Source organism: Molossus molossus, unplaced genomic scaffold, assembly GCF_014108415.1.
Source record: "Molossus molossus isolate mMolMol1 unplaced genomic scaffold, mMolMol1.p scaffold_m16_p_9, whole genome shotgun sequence".
NCBI classification, from domain to species: Eukaryota; Metazoa; Chordata; class Mammalia; order Chiroptera; family Molossidae; genus Molossus; species Molossus molossus.
Genome location: NW_023425403.1, coordinates 92,197,706 through 92,218,827, shown reverse-complemented (window position 1 = coordinate 92,218,827; position 21,122 = coordinate 92,197,706). Strand labels below are relative to the sequence as shown.

Sequence of the window (21,122 nt, the reverse complement as noted above, 5' to 3'; positions counted from 1 at the left end):
TGGTTAGAGCGTCAGCCCGTGGACCAGAGAGTCCCAGGTTCGGCTCCCACTAAGGGCACATACCTCGGTTGCAATTTGTCCCCGGCCCCAGATGGGGTTGTGTGGGTGGCAACCACTGGATAAGTCTCTCTCACATAGATGTTTCTCTCTCTCTCTTCTCCCCTCTCTCCCTCCCACTCTATCTGAAGATAATTTCCTTGGGTGAGGATAAAAAAAAAAAGAAAACTAGTCTCAAAATATGAGTCATTCAGAGTGAGTTAATAATCAGATCTGAAGCTCAAAAAGGAGGCATTGGAGTGGGGATTGGGAAGGTGTGATGACTCTGTGCCTTCTGTAAATATCTATTGTGAGTCCATCATGCCAGGCCCTCTTCTAGGTGCTGAAGGTAAAAGGGCAAACAAAACAAAGCCTCTGTGCCCAGAGATCTTAGTGTCAATTGAGGACACAGCCAATATACAAAAACACTGTTCAGTGTTATGCCAGGTATTGGCAGGTGCCATGGGAGCCAAGGCAGCAACAGGGGCTCTTGGGTTGTTGAGCTGAGACAGGAGTTGCACTAATTCCTCTAGGGCACTCCCAGAAGTGCCGCTGGAGCCTAGGCATGCATGAAATGGGGGGTGAGCCGTGCAGCTACCGGGCGGAAGGGCATTCTAAGCAGAGGGATAGGGGATCAGCTCAAGTGCCCGGTTCCGGGAGAGTCCCGTGGGTCATAGTGGGTCATGGATTTTACCCTGAGAATGAGGTGAAACCAAGTCTAAGGCAGGGACAAACATCATCTGACTCATGCTCTAGAAGAGTCTTTCCGGCTACTGTATGGAGAGGGGCAAGAATAAAGGCAGAAAGTCTAGTTGGGAGCCAGGGCACACATTCAGGTGAGAGGCTCCCTATTGGATTAGAAGTAAAATGTGAGAGAAAGAGAAGACAAAGAATAAATCTAAGAACTTTTGCATGAACAACTGAGTGAATGTTATCATTTACTAAAGTGGAGAACACAGGAGACTAATGGAAACTAATTTTTATGTAGCATCATGCAGGTTAGAGAGCATTTCCACGTATAATGTAGCTTTTCCCAACAATTCCTGTGTGACGAGTGTGGTATTACTGTCCTCACTTTATAGTAGAAGAAAGTGAGACCCAAAAGAACGTACAGGATTCTCAGAACGCTGAGCCCGTGTTGGTCAAGGCAATGCCCATGAGCTGCTGAGACACGATTCCCAAAGCTAATAACCAGATGCGAGCTTCTTGCTCATGTCACACCTGACTGGAGTCTTGCCGCTCTCTGGGTGCTCTCCTGGAGGGGGCTCTGCGGGGTCCGGGCCCTTTCATCTCGGGGCTCCACCACCTTGGAGCTCTCTGTGTCCAGCTGCATGGACAGGAAGTGAAGCCACGATCCAGGTTAAAGTCCATTAACCAGAAGGAGTCACATGACCCCATCTAGATGCAAGGAGGCTGTGTGTCCAGCGGAAAAGGAAAACCATTTGCACTAAGAGGAGAAGCAATCAAACATCTTTCAGGGATGAGGGTGGCCTCACTTGTGGCAAAAACATAAGAGCTGGAAACTGACAGTCAGCCAAGGAGTGGACACTCCTGGCCTCCAGAGAAAGTGTGGGAAGTTCCGCTTGGTATCCCTTCATCCCTGGGCCTGCAAGTAGAAGGGAAGTCGGTGGGACCAGCCAGGACTCCCGCAGACAGAGGACTCGAGGGCGAGCCACACTCTTCAGGTTGTAACAGACCACGAGCAGTGAGGGTGTTGGAAGCCCCGAGAGAGGCCTTCAGCTTTCTCATCTCCCTGGCCTCACCCCCAGCCCACTGATGAAGCCTTCCTTGGTCTCGCTCCAGCCAGGCTAGTGAACTCCCTGCCCTGTGCTGCCTCGGGGCTCCGGCTCCTGCAGCATCTGTCCCCCACATAATCTTAAGTGTTCTCCCCGCAGCCCAGAGGAAGGTGCTCACACAGCTCTCTAAGCAGAGGATCCTTCCTAAGCCACCAGACTCCCCAAATGTCCCGGAGGAGGGGGGCGTTGGGTTCTTTTTGTTTTCACAAATGGGCAGTGAATCTGGAGCAGCCTGCTGAGTCAGGGGAGTACTGCTCACGGGTGTCCTGGTGCTGGTGCTGGGGCCAAATCCCCGGCCAGCCCGGAGCCAGCCACGGGGTTCACAGACAGACGCAGCAGAGCAGGCGCGCAGACAGACAGACAGCAACGGCTCCCAGCCTGTGAGCTCTAGAGCTGAAGCAAGGGCCAGGGACGTGGTCCCTTCTCACTCAGCCTCACACTCTGTCCCCAAGAAAATGGTGATGAGATTGGGCTCTTGGCACACCAATTATTATATGATGCAAATGTCTGGTGATGCCACTGTAAACGGACCTACGGTGCTGCTGGTCGTACAAAGTACAGCGGTGTGTGCACCCTGAGACGGTCCCGCAGTGACGAAATCACCGAAGACGCTGTTCCTCAGAGCGTGTGCCTGTCGCTGAGTGGCACGTGACTATAATTTCCCAGCGAGGGGACGTGTAAGGACTTCACCTCTGTGTCAGAGTTGCAGCTCGGCCCACGGGTCCTCATATTAGGAAGATGTCACTTCACGGCAGGTGAATTTGACAAGCAGCATCTTGAGAAAGTCTGGCTTTCAGGTGGCTTTTGAAAATAAGGCCTAAAATACAAGCATCCTCTTCCATGAGCAATATCCAGAAGCTTTTTACAGGCCATGAGGAACACACCAACCATAGCTGTTCTTCCAAGGCACGTTTTTAGGTGAAAAGGAAAGAGCGGTGATTGGCCGACAATGTGCAGGGTGACTGGAGGCCGCTGTTCCCACGCTGGAGCCTGCAGGCTGGGGGCTCTGCTCTCACTGGTAACCGTGGAAGTCAGCCTCTCTGAGGGGGACAAGGACAGCGCCTGCTCTGTAGGTCACTGTGTCGAGGGAGGAAAGTGCTCAGTGCATGCGGTGCGGGGAGAAAGACGGCTGGAGGGTCTTCTCGCCTCCTGTAGTGGTTTTCACCCAGATGCCCAGGTCCCTGAGCACTTAGCGACTGTGCCCTGGAGAGAAAACAACTCCTCAGACAGCTGCATTTCTTCCTTTTATTGTCTCAGATGTTGGCATTCTGCTGCAAGCTTTCTTGAACAAAGGATTCTTCGGCTGTTTTAAACAATGGTTAGAAAATCACTGTCTGACTTGTATTTAAGTAACTGGAAAACTAGATGACCTAAAAAGCCAGCTCCAAACACCTGGGAGATTTAGACGAGAGGTAAACAGTGTTCCTGTCGGCGCAGAGCAGCCTGTGAGAGAAAGTAGGGGAGTAGTAACCAGGTGGAGAGAAACTGGAAAAGCAGGGGGAGAATGTGAACAAGGGCTTGTGTGATGGGGGGGGGGGGGGCAGGAACCGTGTCTGGACAACCCGGGAGCTCAGGTCCTAACACAGACGGGAGCGCAGGACGCCTGCAGGACACGCATTCCTTCCAGCACACGGAAAGAGCTGTGATGACTGATCACACACGAAGCCAAAACGAACTCAGCAAACATTAAAGAGTTGATATGTAGACTATGTCTCTTATCCCAATGCTTTTTAATTAGTGATACTAATATATAACCAAAAGCAACTGGTATGTTGTACACTTAAAAACACTTGTAAATAACGTGTCAAAGAAGAAATCATATTGGAAATTTTAAAACATTTAGAATGGGATGAAAGGTAAATATCTACATTCATGGGAAACAGCTAAAACAGTATTTTAAGAGAAACATTATAGCTTTAAATGCTTATATTAAAGAAGGAGGAGGAAGAGAAAGACCAAGAAGAAGATAAAAACCAATGAGTTAAACATTCAAGAAATTAAAAAAATAAAATTGCCCTGGCCAGTTTTGCTCAGTGGTTAGAGCATCAGCCCACGGACTAGAGAGTCCTGGGTTCGGTTCCCACTAAGGGCATGTACCACGGTTGCAGTTTGTCCCAGACACCAGTTGGGGTCGTGTGGGTGGCAACCACTTGATGTGTCTTTCTCACGTCGATGTTTCTCTCTCTTCCTCCCGCTCTATCTGAAGATGAATGCAAAAATATCCTCGAGTGAGGATACCAAAAAATAAATTAGAAAAATAAAATAGAGTAATGTAGAAAACCCACAAAAAGTAGAAGTATATAAATGATAATGATGCCCTGGTCTGTGTTTCCCAGTGGTTAGAGTGTTGGTTCTATGCACCGAAGGGTCTCAGGTTTGATTCTCAGTCAAGTGCAGGTACCTGGGTTGCAGGTTCTATCCCCACCCCATTGGGTGTGTGGGGGAGGCATTCAATCAATGTGTCTCTGTCACATCAATGTTTCTCTCTCTCTCTCTCTCTCTCTCTCTCTCTCTCTCTCTTTCTCTCTCTCTCTCTCTCTCTCTCCTCTCCTCCCCCCTTCCAATCTCTGAAAGAAAAAAAAGGAAAAAATATCCTGGGATGAGGATAAACAAAGAAATAAACAAACGATAATGATAAGAGCAGAAATTGGTACAATAGAAACCAAAAAAAAAAAAAAATAGAATAAAAAACCAAAAGCTGGTTCTCTGAAGACTAATAAGATGAACAAATGTTCAGGCAAGGTAGATCCAGGAAAAATAAAAAGAGGGAAGGTATTAATAATACCAAGAATGAAGACAACGATATAACTACAGAGGCAGTAGATTTTTTTAAAACATGATATGAAAAATTTTTATAATAATAAATTTAAAATTTTATATTAAATGAACAATTTCACCCTGACCGTTTTGCTCAGTGGTTGGGGTGCCGGCCAGCTGATTGAAGGGTCGTGGGTTTGATTCCCAGTCAAGGGCACGTACCTGGGTTGTATGTTCGATCCCCAGCCTCAATCGGGGTCATGCAGGAGGCAACCAGTCAATGTCTCTCTCATATCAATGTCTCTCTCTCTCCCTCCCTCCCTCCCTCCCTCCGTTCCACTCTATCCAAAAATCAATGGAAGAATGTTTTTCAGTGAGAATTAACAAAAATAAAATGTAAATAAAATGAACAATTTCCCAGAAATACATAATTCATTCAAACAAATTCAAGAAAAAAGGAAAACCCTGAATATTCCCCTAGAAAGAGAAATATTTAGGTCCTGACCCCCAGTGCCTCAGAAGGTGACATTATTTGGAAAATTGGTATTTGAGGATGCAATTACTTAAGACGAGGTCATCCAGGAGTAGGGTGGGCCCCTAACCCAATACAACAGGTCCTTACGGGAACACGTCCACCTGGAGACACAGGGCGGGGGGGGGGGGGGTGCAGGAAGGTGGGGCAGAGCTGTACAGAGCGATGCAGGACAGCCAGGGAAACGGATCTCCAGCCTTCGCCAGAGGTGGGAAAGAGGCATGGAAGAATTCTTCCTTGGAGCCTCCAGAAGCAACCAGCCCTGCTGGCACCTTGATTTCAGACTTCTGACCTCCACAGTGTGAGAGAGTACACTTCTGTAGTCTCAAACTACTGTAGGTCTTTGTTGTGGCAGCCCGAGGAAACAATCCACCAATAACCACTAGAATGGTCAAAGTGACAGCTCAAAATCTGCATGTGTGGACTCACACACGAAATCCATTTCAGCCTCCTCTCACATGGGCAGTAAGCTGAGGCCCTGAGAGGTTTCCCGTACAGATTTCCTAGCAGGTCGGGGTAGTGATGGGCAGGATGGGCATTCGGAGTAAGCGGATAGGTCCCAAGCGCTCTCGGGACAACCCCATGCTCTGAATTGGGACAATCAGCCCCTGCACACTTTTCACAGGCTTGTCTTTTCTTCCCAGGTGCATCAAGATGATGTAAAATTAATTCTCTACCCCAATGAGAGTATCTTCCGAATTCTGTTTCCTGATGGATCAGGCCAGATCCAGTATCCACTGGGGCACAAGGACACAAACTGACACCTGTGGCACCTAAGAAGGCTGGGGCTCCGGGGGGCATGGCTTTCCTAAGGCCTGCACCCTCCACAGGGCTTTGCTTGTCCAAGGGGATCCCCAGGGACTGCTTGTGCCTTAACAGTCTTCCAGTTACCCGTCAGGAAACCTGGCTATGCTCATCCTCCGCACGAAAGAGAACAAGTTCACATACATCATTCTGGACGACACCGAGGACGATGAAGAGACATGTGTGCGGGCCCTTATCAACAACGCTGGCCATGCCACCTTCTATGACGAGAACAGAGAAATCTGGTAAGCCTGGCTCGAGAGTCCCAGACGCTTCTCCCCATGAGGAAGCAGTGTGGCTACGGCTCGATTCATTCTCTCTCTCTCTCTCTCTCTCTCTCCTTTTGTCTCATTCACTGCAAATTCACTCATCCAACTCACACGTGTCGGAACGGGGAGATGGGCATCACGTGGACCAGTGAGACAGGCCCCTGAGCTCAGACAAGGCGCAGTGACCTTGTCCCACCTGTTTCCCCACGGGACAAATAGCAATCACAGACTCAATGCAGCCACTTCTACTGGCTTCATCTCCTTGACACCTCCTGAGAGACAAACCTCATGACAGTTATTCTAGGAAGCCCCCTGGGTGCTCTGTTCTGGGCCTCAGAGAGGAGGGTGTGGTGAGCGCTCTGGAGACACGTATTGTATTCAAAAATATATTCTAAATATTTCATTGTAACTGGACTTAGTTCTTAAGTTCCCATTTCTGGTAATGGTGGAAAATGTCATCTTACCAATTCAAGGTAATTCAGTCCCTTCTAAATTTTTGCCCATCTCTGTGGGGTAAGGACTCTGCCTTCTCAGGAATTCCTGCCCCCTGCGTTCTGAGTGGACGTGTAGTGGAGACACACACTACCTTGGATTGGTGTGACACGTTCTTTCCTATTGGCAGTCAAAGCCAAACTGTTTTCTTTTTCATTCCCCAACTCTACCCCACCCCCACAAAAAAGGATCTTCACAATCCAGGCCCTGGTTTTTAAGAATATTTTCTCTGCCCTGGGTTTTCGGCCCCCTTCCTCGCTGACCGCTCGGTCCGCAGCGTGTCCGCCCTCCCCGGAGGGCCCTTTGAACAATGAGTCTGAAAGCGGACGAAGGTACTGGATACGGAAGCACCACGTAGTGGGGGAAAGACATCAACTAATCATCCAAATGGCATCTGGCCACGCACAGGTGGGCCCCTTCTCCCTAATGGCACACATTTTAGAGCCAAGAGATTCTTGGAAAAGTCTACTTTCATTTTCTTGATGAGAAAACTGAGACTCAGAGAAGCTGATAAGTCATTTGCCCTGAACTATACACAAAATTACAAGCAAGAAGTTTTATGTTATTTTGACTCATCTTGAAATTAAACTTTTTTTTTTAAAATTATCAAATAAGATGTGCAAGAGAAACCACATCTTATCCCTGAACCTCAGCCCATCCCCACCCGGAGGGAAGGAGGTGTTCTGTGCCCGCAAAGGCTGCCCCGCGCAGGTCCCCATCCGTCAGTGTGGGAGGGGCTGGAGGTCTGTGCTCCCTAAAAGCTTTCCCTGTGGTTGTGCCGGTCAGCAAGGTGGGGGACCCCAGGCCAGCATGCCTTCCACTGGGCCTTCGAGGCTTCGGAAAGCAGCCGAGGCCTGTGAGCTGGCAGCAGCTGTCCGTACTGCCCTGTCTGCCAGGCATGCCCCCCCCCAACACACAGTAAGACAAAGATGGGCCCCCCCACACACACACAGTAAGACAAAGATGGGCCCCCACACACACACAGTAAGACAAAGATGGGCCCCCACACACACACAGTAAGACAAAGATGGCCCCCCCCACACACACACACAGTAAGACAAAGATGGGCCCCCCCACACACACACACAGTAAGACAAAGATGGGCCCCCCCACACACACACACAGTAAGACAAAGATGGGCCCCTCACACACACACACAGTAAGACAAAGATGGGCCCCCCACACACACACAGTAAGACAAAGATGGGCCCTGAAGGAAGTGCTTCCGGCTCCTCGTTTAGTCGACAGGAGCCACCTCCAGTCCGCCCCTGGGGTCAGGAGTGCTTGGCCCTCGTGCTGACACCCAGCGCTCTGCTGGGACTGCAGGAAAGCCTGGTCCTCATGAGGAAACGGGCCCGACGTCCTGTCCTGGGGGACAGAGTGCCCAGTGGTCCGTCTGTCCTCCCCAGAACACACTTGCTTCCAAGCCTCAGGCATGAGCCTCGGAGCCATTTCAGGGTCCGGGAACCCCGACCTTCTCGTCTCCCACCTCTCTCCTTGGGAGTTTTTCTGAAAACTGCTCACCACTTCACCATCCATGGTTCCCAAGACGGGAGATATGCCCGCAGCGTTCCCTTCCGACGCCGGGCTCCCGCCCTGGGGGAGCCGGAGGCTGCCCCGTGTTGGAAGAGGCTCAGTGAGGCTCAGAGTGGCCTTGAGTCTCTGCAGACTTCGCGTCCTGCCTGCCGGGCCACAGCCCAGGCTCCACTCCTCCACCCCCGGCCTGGCCCCTCTGCCACCCACAGGCGGGACAGACCTCTAGCCCCAGGAGCGAGGAAGGCCCAGTGAGAGAACACGGGCAGGAGCCATCAAAGGGTTCGAGGTACAGGGATCTGCGCCCCCACCGGGTGAAAGAAGACCCTCCGCTCTGCCCTCTTCTTCATCAATGATGAGAAAATTCTAATATCGACCCAGTTAGGGCTACGCATAGGTATTTAATCCTCACAGCAACCCTCTGAGTGAAGTACTATTATTATCTGCAGTTTGCAGTTGAAATTGAGGCACAGAGAGGCTAAGTAACGGGCCCAAGGACACACAGCTTGATCTAGGCTCTGAACTTGGAGAGTCTGGCTCCAGAGCCCACATTTTTAATTCCTCACGTGCACACAGCCTCTTGGCTAAGCAGAGAGAAATGAGGTTGGCCAGGCTGAGGCCGATGCTGAGGGACTTGGACTTTTGCTCTTTGTTCGGTGGGCAGTGGGAGCCACGGGAGAATCTGCTGTTGGGAGCGACTAGAAGTGCTCCTGTCGGAGGCGAACAAGGCTGGCCTCCCCCTCGGAGCCGGCCTGCAAGCCCCTGGACAGCCCAGAGGAGAGCTGGCAGGTGGTCTGAGTAACCCAGACTCCTGCAAACCCTACATCCTTCTGACGGGCCCGGGTCTCAGATTCTCTTCCTCTGCATTCAGTCCTCGAGAGGAGTTGCTGCCCCAGCACAGATTCTAGGGTCAGCTCTGGTGGGATTTGGAAGCAGAAGCCGGGAACAGAGGGGTATGGGGTGGGTTTCAAATGTCAGAAACGATGGCTCTTGAATGAGTAGGGCCTGGGCTGGGGGAGGGAGAAGCCCATCCACCCCTCACTCATCCAACACCTGTTTGTGTGGGTGCCAGGCACAGTGCTGGGCAGCAGGGACTCATCGGGGACCCAGATGGACGTGGACCTTGCCCTGCAGGCCCATGTTTTACATTTACGTTTCAGTAAGCAAACAGAGACGATAAACAGGTACAGCTGATTCTCATTGTTCAGTCCCCACGGACACTGTTCGTGAACACGGGACTCTGCTCGAGGGGAAGTGTGTGTGTGCGTGCGTGTGTGTGTGTGACAGCCCCGAGCGTGGGCAGAGCGGGGAGACATTCGGCCTCCTGATGACCACATCCCAGCTGAGGCCCGAGGTGCCTCTGGTCCCAGAGGACGGAGCCAGGAAGGCAGGGCAGGGTGGCGCCGGTGGACTCTACCAGGATGGGTTGCCAGGATGGGTTGCTTTTAGGATTTAAGATTATCTAGGCAAGATGGACACAGATAGTGACGTTTCTCCTAGGAGCAGTGGGCTCAGTATTCACTCAGTGTTCAAGGTGACTTTATAGACCCTAACTACATACCACAAGTAACAAGAACCCTCCGTATGTGTTACTAACGTACACAGAGGGAACTAACGGGCGGAGGCGGAGAGTGACACGGAGCCGGAGGGGCGGGGACAGAGGGCCCCTCCGAGAGCCCAGGACAGCAGGAGCCAGCTGTGCCAGGCGGAGGGGACAGCGCGGAAAACCTGAGCAGGGACGAGCACACAGCCCCGGACAGGAGGGGAGTGGACGTGAGGGGCCAGGGTGCGGGACCAACTGCGGTCCACACCGCACCTCGTCGTGGGCTTGCCTCCTGGTCAGAACTTCGCCCGCCTGCCAAGACCCGTGGGAGCCTGTGGCCTGTTTGTGGGCAAAGGTTGAAACAAGAAAGGGAGCGAGAGGGAAGGAGGGAACAAGCCTGTGTCGCCCCTTGTCCCAGGGCCAAGTGCCCTGGCTGCCCGACAAGACTTCTTTTTTCTTTTAAATTTTTTTGTTAATCCTCACCTGAGAATAGTTTTTCCATTGACTTTTAGAGAAAGTGAAAGGGAGGGAGGGAGGGAGGGAGGGAGGGAGGGAGGGAGGGAGGGAGGGAGGGAGGAAGAGAGGGAGGGAGAGAAACATCGATGTGAGAGAGACATCAATTGGTTGGCCCGTGCTGGACTGGGGCAGGGATCAAACCTGCAACCCAGGTACCCCAGGTACGTGCCCTTGACTGGGAATCGAACCCACGACCCTTCGGTGTGCAGGCCGACCCTCTAACCACTCATCCACACTGGCCGAGCCTGATGGGTCTTCTTGATCTAGGTTGAGCCTGAGCCAAAACCTGGGCTACTACTTTGCCAAAGGCAAGCCGCAGAAGGCCTGGAACTGGTGGGACCTGGGTCTCCACGTGCACGCGCCCCCCGTGCAGCCCGTCTCCCTGGACATCAACCAGCACATCAGGGTGCAGGTGCGGAGCCAAGATCAGGTCATCTTCTGCTTCATCCACCCGTCAAAGCACATTTGCTTGAACATGGGCACCAAGTACAAGGTAAGGTCTCAATCCCCACACCGCTGCTCGCCCAGGCCGGCTGCGGCTCCTGGGACTGGCCCATGCCAGGCCCGCGCCGTGGTCTGCATGACTCCAACCAGACCCACAGGCCGCCTCCCCTGACCCGATGCTCGACTGTCCACAAGGCATCCATTTCACTTCCGAACACCCCGAGGGGCTGCTCTGCCGACACTGCCGTCCTGTAATTGCTCAGCCACACGCCAGACAGAAAAAATCCCCAAAGGTATGGGCATGCGTTACCTGTCTGACACTCACTGCAGCCCGGTCAGACGGCAGGGCCAGGAACAGCGCGGACCTGTGTGGCCCGACCCTGCTGGGGGTGTCTTCCTCTCCCCACATGTGCTCATCTTAAAAGAAATGACGGCCTGGGAGTGGACGGCCCCTGCCCAGGCCAGGTGGTGTCCCAGAGGGATGTCAGCATCCTCGGGCTGCTTAACAAGTTACCACAAACTGGGGCTTACGGCAACAGACTCGACTCTCTCACAATTCTGGAGGCCAGACGTCTAAAATCAGGGTGTCAGCAAGGCCACCCCAAAGGCTCTAAGGGAGAACCCTTCCTCGTCTCCCCCAGCCCCCGGTGTCCCTTGGTCGGTGGCAGCCTGGCTCGGTCTCGGCCTGTCTTCACATGGCCTCCTCCCCCGCGTCCCTGTGCCTCAGTCTCCCGCTCCTCCTCTCACAAGGACCAGACATTGGATTCCGGACCCACCCTCAGTCCTCATCCAAGGTCCTTGACTTCGTTACATCTGTAAAGACTCTGTTTCCAAATACAGTTACATTCACAGACTCCTGGGGATTAGAACTTGGGCATGTCTTTTGGGGGCCACGACTCAAGCCACTATAAATGGTGAGCCTGGACCCAAGCGTTCTCACTGAGAGAGCAAGAGGGTGGACTGTCGCGACCCTCCCGGAGGACCGGTCAGGGGAGGAATTAGGCAACCTCAGGTGGCCTGGGCCTGGGGGAGTCGGAACCTCTCCGTCCACACAGCCCTGCCCGTCTGTCCCCTTAGCCGCCCCTGAGGCCCACATAAGACCCTGCCTGCTCCAGCTCCCCTTCCCCCTTCCACACAGGCCGTTTGCGGACCCACCAGAGGGGCGCTCAAGGCCCCCAAAAGTAGGACTGCCCGGGGAGACAGACCGAAGGACATGTCTCTTGGGAAGTGATCAGGCAGAGAAGCAGGGGACGGAGAGGGCGGGCAAACAGCAGCGGGGAGCACGGTTAAGCTGAGGGCGTTACCCGAAAGGAGCGGAGGGGATGACCGGCCACCCCAGGCTGCCCAGGACGGGCTTTCCAGGACACGGGACTGGAAGCTAAAACCGGGGCAGCTCAAGCCGCGCACCCTGGGTTCCCTTGACTGGGGGAGGGGGGGGGGCTGCTACTTTACAAGCTAAATAATGAAGCCGCAGCCTTTTCACTTACCCTGGGTCTCCCAGGGCTGCCAATGCAGTGAAGGGACGCTGTGTACTTACGGTCTACCCCGAGTTTGCCAGCTGCCCCTGCGCGGTGGTGACAAGCCAGGAGGGGCAAGTAGAGTGGAAAGGGCATGAGGACCTGGGCCTTCAAATAACAGTGGGGCTCCACAGGGGGAGGAGGGTCAGCAAGGGCGTGTGAGTGGCTGGTGTGGACAGAGTCTGGTGCCGGTGGAGAGTGGGCCCCACGAGCCGAATCGGCACAGAGGCGACCCATCGGCAGGGCCCTCCCAGGACATGTAGCAGGGTGCCTGGAGAACACGCCAGCCCCTCCACTTCCACGGGACACCAGGCAAGCCTCGTGCTCATGCTGAGCCGGTTGTCGTTTATAAAATGACAGTGTTGTTGTAAGGCTTTATGTGAGAACATCTGATAAACTGGGTACTTCGCAGAGCTAGAGCACGTTGGTACCACCCGTCAGTGTTCTCCCACCTCCAGGAGGCCCATTGCTCGGCATTTTGTAGCCATAAACCAGGCCAGAACTGGGTGGAGGTGCCCTCATGGGCAGTGCCTCAGCCCCACGAAACCCAGACCACTCCAGGGAACCCGGGGGGAGGGGGCGCTCATCAGCAGACACTTGGGACATCTCCCCGTAGTGACAAGGCCTCTGTGGCAGGGAATCCATGGGGAGAAGCCAGATGTCCCCAGGAGGCACAGCCTTTGGCAGGTAGGCCACCCAGGTCTCAGGAGCTTGGTTTGGTTCGAGCTGGGGTGTGGCCACGCACAGGCCCAGTGTGTGTGCTTGGGAAGCGGCAGAAAGGTTGCCAGCGGCCGGGCTGGGAGCAGAGACTTGCCCCAGAGAGTTAAGTTTCCAGGGAAGACTCAGTCCTGGCCAGAGGCCTGGGGTCAGGAGCACCGTGCTGGGCAGTGCATATCCCCACCGGGCTCCCCCTGAATTCCCACAGTTCATACTCCCGGAGACGCTGAATGAAATGAAGAACAAAGCAGTCCTGGAGGTGGAAATCAGTTCAACGGCCCAGAAGATGCAGAACCTTTTGGTGAAAATGAGTAAGATCCTGAATTTCCTGACCATCTGCGATTTGGAAAGGTTCTTGGAGGACACCAGTATCTTGCTGATGGGTGACGCGGGGAAAAGTGTTGGGTCCCAGATGAGGGTGCTCAAAGCATCATCCCAGGGCTTCGCCAGGACCTACTGAATGTCTCTGGAAGGTGAAGTCGGGAGCACCAAGGAAAACCCATCTTTTTCTGTCTTTGGAGAGTTGTTTTGTAATTTGAGACCTGTCCCAGCAACTTGGTTTGAAAAGTGTTTTGGGCTTGTGACAGAATCTGTGGCTGGGGACAGAAAAGACGCCATAGCAGCCCAGACCTGACAGCGGTAGGGCGAGCTGGTCCGGCAGGCAGCACACGCCGCCCTGTCCTGCGGGCTCCGACTGGTCACTCAAGTGCAGAAGTTCTTCTGCGACCTTCCTGTACTTGGGTTGACTGAGGACATGGACTGTCTCTAAGTCTAGCTTTGCCAAGTGCTGGCTGTACGACCTTGTGCAAGTAGCTTTATGCCTCAGTTTCCTCATCTGTACAACGGGTCTGGAAATAGTAGCTCTCACTAACCCTGACCCCATCACAAACACCTCCTCTCCCACCCCCACCAGGACAGACGGAAACCCAGACAGCAAACCAACGCTGGCCTGCAGCAGGTCCCCAAACCAGGAGTCAATTGAAGCCCGAAGAGACCCGCACTGACCTCCCCCCCCACCACCAATAGCTGGGACCCTTTTGGTCACTAGTAATAGCCACCAACTAGAGGGAACTGAGTAGCGGACGGCAGATGCAGTGGTTCTCAGCAGGGCCGGGCAGAGGCCTCGGGAGCCCGGAGGACCGCATCCTCATCTTTGGGCACCCGTCTGTTGTGAAGAGCTTGCTGTGCACCTCAGTCCACAGGAGCGGTCTCCTGGTCTCTCTCAAAACACCCCGTGGCCTTGGATTGGCCTGGCTGAGCAGGTGCCATTGACCCAGGGTGACAAGCGAGAGTGGGGTTATATGTCTGGTAAGCATGGCTCCCATGGATGCCTGAGCATGGGGGGTGGGAGGGTCGCTTCAAGAACAGGGGGGCTCAAGAGCTGGGCAGTGTCCTTTTAAATCCCTGGGACACGTCACATTTCCACGGGGTGATCCCAACTGCAGCCTAAACCCAAACGGGAAACCCCTTCCAGCCACGAGCCCTTCCAGCCGTGAACAGTGACGCCCAGGCCCACCTCTGTGAACAGTGACGCCCAGGCCCACCTCTGTGCCCTGCTCTCCTGCTGGCCTCACACTGCCACGTCCACCATCCCCCAACCACGACGCTGCGCAGCTGGTGGGTAAGGTGGTAAGGCCAGCAGGGCGTTACACTCACTTCCCCTTGGTGAACAGCGGCATCAGCCAAAACTAGTTACTAAAGTAAGGGACACGGACGGCCACTTGTAGAGGGTCGTTTGCAGGCCAGCCCCAGCACGTGCGTGTGCCCCGGGGCAGAGGCCCCTTCCTCGCGGAGACCAGGCCCGGGGTTGCACATGGCAGCAGTTCTCCTGGGCTGACACCTGGGGCTGCCGGCTGTGAGCTGGAGGGCGCGTGTGCCCCGGGTCAGACCGCCCTGTTCGAGTCTTGGCAGCACCGTTTGCTAGAGGTCCTTGGGCAAAGCAGTGAGCCCCTCTGGGACTCAGCCCCTCGTGTGTCACGGGAGGAGGTGCAGTGAGGCCGCAAGGAGATGCACTGGGCAGGGGCTCCGCCAGGCGGTACCTGACGGGCGCGGTCGCCAGCCCTTTCCTCTCCTCGTCTCCCTCCGCACAAGGCGGGGGCACAGGCCGTGAGCACGGAGCTGGCGCACAGGCAGCCCGCGGCCGCCTCCTGTCTGGTCAGCCCCCTAGTAAACATGTGGTTGCCAACATTTAATAGGGGTAGTTTCCAGCTGCTCTCTAACTGCTGCTCCGTGTCGAAAGCCTGGACAGAGTAACACAACTCGGGCTGTTTCATCAGAAGTGAACACTACACAGGCTGCGAGGGGAATCCCAGCAGCCAGAGGGCCAGGGCCCATGAGTCCCGCACCCTCTGCCTCAGTCGGCCTGGCTGCCCTAACTAAGGCCCACACGGCCCAGCACCTTGAGCAACAGAACCATTGCTCCGTCTGGAAGCTGGAAGTCCAAAGCCAAGGGCTTCCTTCTGAAGGTGCAAGGGGAGGACATGTCATTCCAGGCCCTCTCCCAGCTTCTGGTAGTTCCTGGGCTTGTGGCACCGTACGTACAATGTTCGCATGAAGGGGTGTGTGTGTGTGTGTGTGTGTGTGAAATTCTTCCTTTTCTATGGACACCAGCCCCAATGGCTGGGCCCTGCCCCAGATGCCTCGTCCTCACCAGTGATCTCAGCTGCAACAACCCTGTGCAGTCTGCGGTGCTGGGGGTGAGCACGTCAACATATGAATTCAGGGGGAACAACTCCACACTAACACCCTGTCTGCCTCACACCCCAGCCCCTCCTGGGCCTTCAACTTCCTGAGGGGGCAAATCCTCTTCCTCATCATCATTCATCTTCAGTGACTTGGCAGGAAAAGGTGTTTCTCCTAGAAATGCAAATGAACGTCGTCGGGCTGCTCAATTCTAACCTGTTCGGTTACACACTAGGGCAGCGTTCTCAACCTGTGGGTCGCACCCCCTTTGGGGATTGAACGACCCTTTCACAGGGGTCACCTAAGACCATCGAAAAACACGTATTTCCGATGGCGATTCGTAACAGTAGCAAAATTACAGTTATGAAGTAGCAACGAAAATAATTTCATGGTTGGGGGTCTCCACCACATGAGCTGTATTAAAGGCCGCGGCGTCAGGAAGGCTGAGAACCACGGCGCTAGGGCTTCCTGAGGATGTCATCGGTGAAGGCCTCGAGCAAATGGAGTCTCGTCCTGTGCCTGCAGAAAGTACTAATTAGCCCTGGCTGGTTTGGCTTACCAGTTAGAGCGTCGGCCTGGCCTGCGGGGGTTCAATGCCGGCCAAGGGCATGTACCTCGGTTGCAGTTCAGCCCAGGCCCTGGTTGGGGAAATGGTGGGATGGGGCAGCCAGTCGATGTTTCTCTCTCTCTTTCTCCCCCACCCCCACTCTATCTGAAGATAAATGGAAAAATATCCTCGGGTGAGTATTAAGAAAAAAAGTAATAACTGATTTAGTAGTTACGCCATGCAATAAACATACCCTGTGTGCCTACCATGTGCTGAAGGTCCAAAGAGAGAACAGGTTTCTGCCCTCCGGGGATCAGAGTGGGGATCAGAGACATAAGCAACAGCAGAAGAATGAAATTATTGCTTTGTTAAGGAGCCCAGAGTAAGAAAGAAGAGTCACCCTGGGGAGTAGGGAGGGGTCAGGGCCAGCCTCTGAGCCGGAGCTGAAGAATGGACAGCAGCAGGGTGGGGCGTGCTGGGATTCCCCAGGACGCCAGAGTCTGTGCAGGGACACGGAGAGCGAGCATCTAGGGCACAGGTAAAAGCTACAGCATTTGGACACACGTGGGAGTCTCTTCTAGCTGCACACCCCCCCACCCCTTCCTCTATGGAGGAAACACCCCTGTGAGTACCCATTAGTGGGCAGCAGGGCCCTTCCCGCCACAACAGAAACTAAAAAAGGCTCTATCAGTCAGGGGCCAGTAAGGACCCAGAAACCACACCAGTAACTTCAACAAGGAAAATGTAACAAAATTTAGCAAGTTAATACTAAAAGGGAATTAAAGGAGAACTCTAGGAAATCAAGGGCAGTGTATGAAAGGCAGTGTTCTCCTCCCTCCCTCCGCCGCTCCTGCCCCCTCCCCCCCTCCTGCCCCCTCCCCTGGTCCTTAGAATGCACCCAAGAGGGGATGGAAGAATTTGAAAGCACTAGATTCACACCTGCAGCCTGGGGGCTGGTGGGGAAGTTCACGGTCTGCCAAGGAGCTGGAGCCGGTGCAGAGCACGTGGCCACTAGGTTGCAGAAGCTGCTTCACAAAAACCTTTCTGCTGGGGTGCTGGAAAACTCACTGAGAGTGAATGCCACCAGATTCCATGTTCTGCAGACAGCCAAAATAGAAGGACGAACACACCACAGAAAGAGCCCCCTCCCCTAGGCTTCACAGTGTACCTCCAGCAAAGTCTAATATTGCACCAGCTGGCAGAGGAGACATCTTTTCAGGGCCCAGCTCCAGAATCTCAAAGCAGGGCCAAAAGGGTGAATTTGGAGCTAATGGGCAATAAACCAGTAACTAGCACAGAGGTCGTGTTCCTCCTTGTTCCAGCACTATCCTGAAGCATAGACTATCTCACACACACACACACACACACACACACACACTCATGTCTCACCGGGAGTGATGCCCACCCAGTCCAGGACTCTGCCACAGCCGTGGAGACTGCACCAACTCTCTGCTTCGAGAAAATAAAATGTATCTGTGATGCTTCCTGTTCATATCACTGCTCCTCCAGCATCAGTCTGTCCGGAGCCCCCGTTTCCTTCCAATAAAGCCATTCCTGCTCACGTTAGAAATGATGCCCTCTGTTGCTGGCACTCGAGGTCCCTGACAGACACAGAAGATGAAGGGAATGAGGCTGGACAGATGGGCAGGGGCTGACTGAGGCAGCCTCGTGTGCCATAGGAATTAAAGTTTTATATTCTGGAGAAGGGGGAGAGGGTGTTAATAAGACTAAGCTCTTGTAGTAAAGCTATTTCAATATTCCAAACAAGGATATTGAAAACGAGGCCTGGACGCAGACAACGCACTGGAAATAGAGGAGGGGGGAATACAGAGCCATGCAGGCCAGGAGACGGGCAGGATTTGCAGCAATGGGGTGGGGTAGGGAAGGCTATGTGAGTTGGGCAGCACTGGATTCTTTCACTCCTTCAACAAATACTGAGCACCTACTGCAGGGGCTGTGCTAGGCGCTAGGTATACAGCAACAACAAAGCAAAGCTCCCTTCCATGCAGTTTACAATCTGGGTTTGTGGAAGACAGATAAAAAAACAAATAAGCAAAATATCTCATGTGCTGTATGAAGACAAGGAAGCTAGGCAAGGGGAATTCAGTCTAGAGATTGGGGGTCCCTAAAGTATAGATACAGCAGGGTTTGTGCTGCAGAAGTATTAGTTGTGGGAGGCTGTCCTGTGCATTGTAAAATATTTAGCAATTCTAAATGACTTCTACCAACTAGGAGCCAGTGATACCCCGACATATACCAGTCACGACAACCAAAATCACCTTCAAACATTGCCCTCTGCCAAATGTCCCATGGCAGAGGGCGAGGGAAGGTCATTTCTTGCTGAGAACCGCTGCTGTAGGTCAGTTTAGGGTTTTACTGAACAGTACATGTCTATCTTAGCAAATGTTTCACATACTTGGTAAGAATGTATTCTGCTGTTGCTAGGTATTCTGAATTTAATGAGGAACTCAGGCACACCATTCTATAACTAAGCTACACTTTTTTAAAAAGTCAATGTCATGAAAATAAGCAAACAAAACCTTAAGAGGAGTTGTCTAAAAGGGACTGGTTGGCCAGTGTGGCTCAGTGGTTGAGCCTCGACCCCTGCATCAAGAGGTGGCTGGTTTGATTCTTAGTCAGGGCACACGCCCAGGAAGTGGGCCCGATCCCCAGTGGGCGACATGCAGGAGGCGGCCAATGGATGTTCTCATTCATCGATGTTTCTATTTCTCTCCCTCTCCCTTCCTCTCACTCTAAAATCAATAAAGAAAAAAAATTTTTTTTTTTAAAAAGAGACTGAAGAAACACACAACCAAGTAAAATGTCTGAGCCTGGCTAAGCAGCAGCTATGACACATTTTGGGAGACAATTGAGTCACTAAAATATGGACTACCTATTAGATATTACTGAATCATTTTCTAGGTATAATAATGGTATTAAAGTTACGTAGGAGACTGTCCTTAGTGTGTGGAGATGCTGATGTACTTTAGGGTAAAATATGATGTCTTCAACTTACTTTCAAATCCTTCATGCGTGTATGTGTATACACTGACAATTAAAAGCCTCCTGGTTGAAAATGTGTGGAGGAGTCCAATCTTGTAAGAGAAATTATTTCAGAATGCACACAGAGAAATCCAGAAGCCATGTGCCAACCATTTCATAGCAGTCTACCTCTTAGGGTTCATTATTAAAGACTTTCACAGATTATGCTAAATTCAAACACTACAGAAACGTCTAATAGTAAATATTTTTAATAATCAGAATAGTTTTTAAAACGCTTTATTTTCAAAAAGGAAAATATGTCCTCACTGGACCAGGATTTAACGGGCGCCGCCGTTCGGAGGGCCCAGCAGCGGCTGGAGTTGGGCGCTAGGAGCAGACGACGCGCAGGCGGCAGCGCCAGGGCGAGGCCCCAGGAAGGAAGCGAGGAGGGTCGTTCCTCTTCCTGAGTGACGGTCTCTCACCAAGGCCCCGGGTTCTTTCAGCTACCGGCCCCGTGACCACTCTTTCTCACTTACGAGGTAACAGCAGAGGAGAACTTAAAAGATACGGAGTTGTTAAACCAGGGGAGAATACAAACTGGTTTTTAATGCTACTTCAATACAACTAAATTTCAACACAACTATCTGTCCTGACGGTACTCAGGAAATTGGCAGTTTTGTAAACAAAGAAAAACTTTCTTTCAACTAATGAAACATTAAGATCTTCAGAATGCCTTTCCACAGGGAGCCTCGTGCCAAGAGAATCCACACAGTACACGTAAGCTGGGGACCTCGGAGAGAGACTGGCGGGCGCACCGCCGGCCACACCTGCTGTGGTAACGTGCAGCTCGGGAGATGGCCCTACTGGAGGGGACAGGTGAAGGTGCACAGGATCACTGTTATTTCTTACAACCGCATGGGAGTCTACAAGCTAGCACAACAGAAATATCAATTTAAAAATTTTTTTTAAAGAATCCACACACATAACAGACACATGAGGACAAAGTAGGAAGTAAAAATATTTACTTTTTTTAAAATTCACATTTCTTAAAAACAGTAATTTCTAGCCAAATAATATAAAGCCTTTTAAATTAATTACTTGAAAGTATGTACACTCTTTGTATAAGTAAACACTTGAAACTGTACAGATTCAAACAAATATTCCTTTAGCAAACAGGTTGGACCACTATCACCTGCTCCGCACTTTGTAAGGTGTTTGAGTTTCAGAAATAAAAGATTCAACACGAGAACAAGTGGTCAAATATTTGTATCCTTGAGAACACACTCTGCTCTGTACATCAAATTAAACCAATCATAGTATAGTACAATAATCATGCCCTCATTTCTTTGGAAAGGCTTTTAAAAAATCAAATATACAATATAATACACAAAACTGGGTATTTTACCGTTTATTTCCTTAAACGTGTATTTTAAATAGTAACTGGGAGTAAACAGTCTTCCTATCTCATTCACTTCGTGCCGAAGAATGAAGGTGGATCTTCTTTACCTGCCCGCTTCCCAGAATACAGAGCGCTGAGCTCCCTCAGCAACATCCGTCACCATTTAAACTGAGCTGGAAAACAAGTGCCCTGTTAAAAACGACAGACGTGTACCTGCCTGCACACTGGGTGTCTGCTTTAAGGGATGAAAAATGCTGCTGGTCACGCAGAACGACCTGCTGGCTACATTCCAGAGCCCCTGTCCGTGTTCCAGCTCTAAGCTAGTGATTGAAAAACTCAAAATTCATTTGAACCAAAAAGCAGGCTACATTTACTATGACACCAGAGGCAAAACCAACCCAATTGGAAAATAAGTATTTGTAGGAAAATTCACAAAAGTGCATAATTCATTTGATGATCCCTGATACGGTGTAGTAGCTTTCAGGGCTGGGCCATCCGCATCCTCCTGGTCTTTGTTAGTAAACGACGCGCCGTAGCTGGACAGCGCGGCACTGAA

General features: G+C 52.2%; 1 protein-coding gene across 1 annotated transcript in view; it reads left to right on the top strand.

Annotated features, from left to right (window-relative positions):
• ERICH6B (glutamate rich 6B) overlaps window positions 1–13,416 on the top strand; it is a 44,905-nt gene extending 31,489 nt beyond the window's left edge. The window contains exons 10-13 of the mRNA XM_036249805.1: window positions 5,766–5,851; window positions 6,009–6,170; window positions 10,546–10,771; window positions 13,165–13,416. Coding sequence (XP_036105698.1) covers window positions 5,766–5,851; window positions 6,009–6,170; window positions 10,546–10,771; window positions 13,165–13,416 — 726 coding nt within the window. The remainder of the gene's footprint in view (window positions 1–5,765; window positions 5,852–6,008; window positions 6,171–10,545; window positions 10,772–13,164) is intronic.
• The last annotated feature ends 7,706 nt before the right edge of the window (window positions 13,417–21,122 follow it).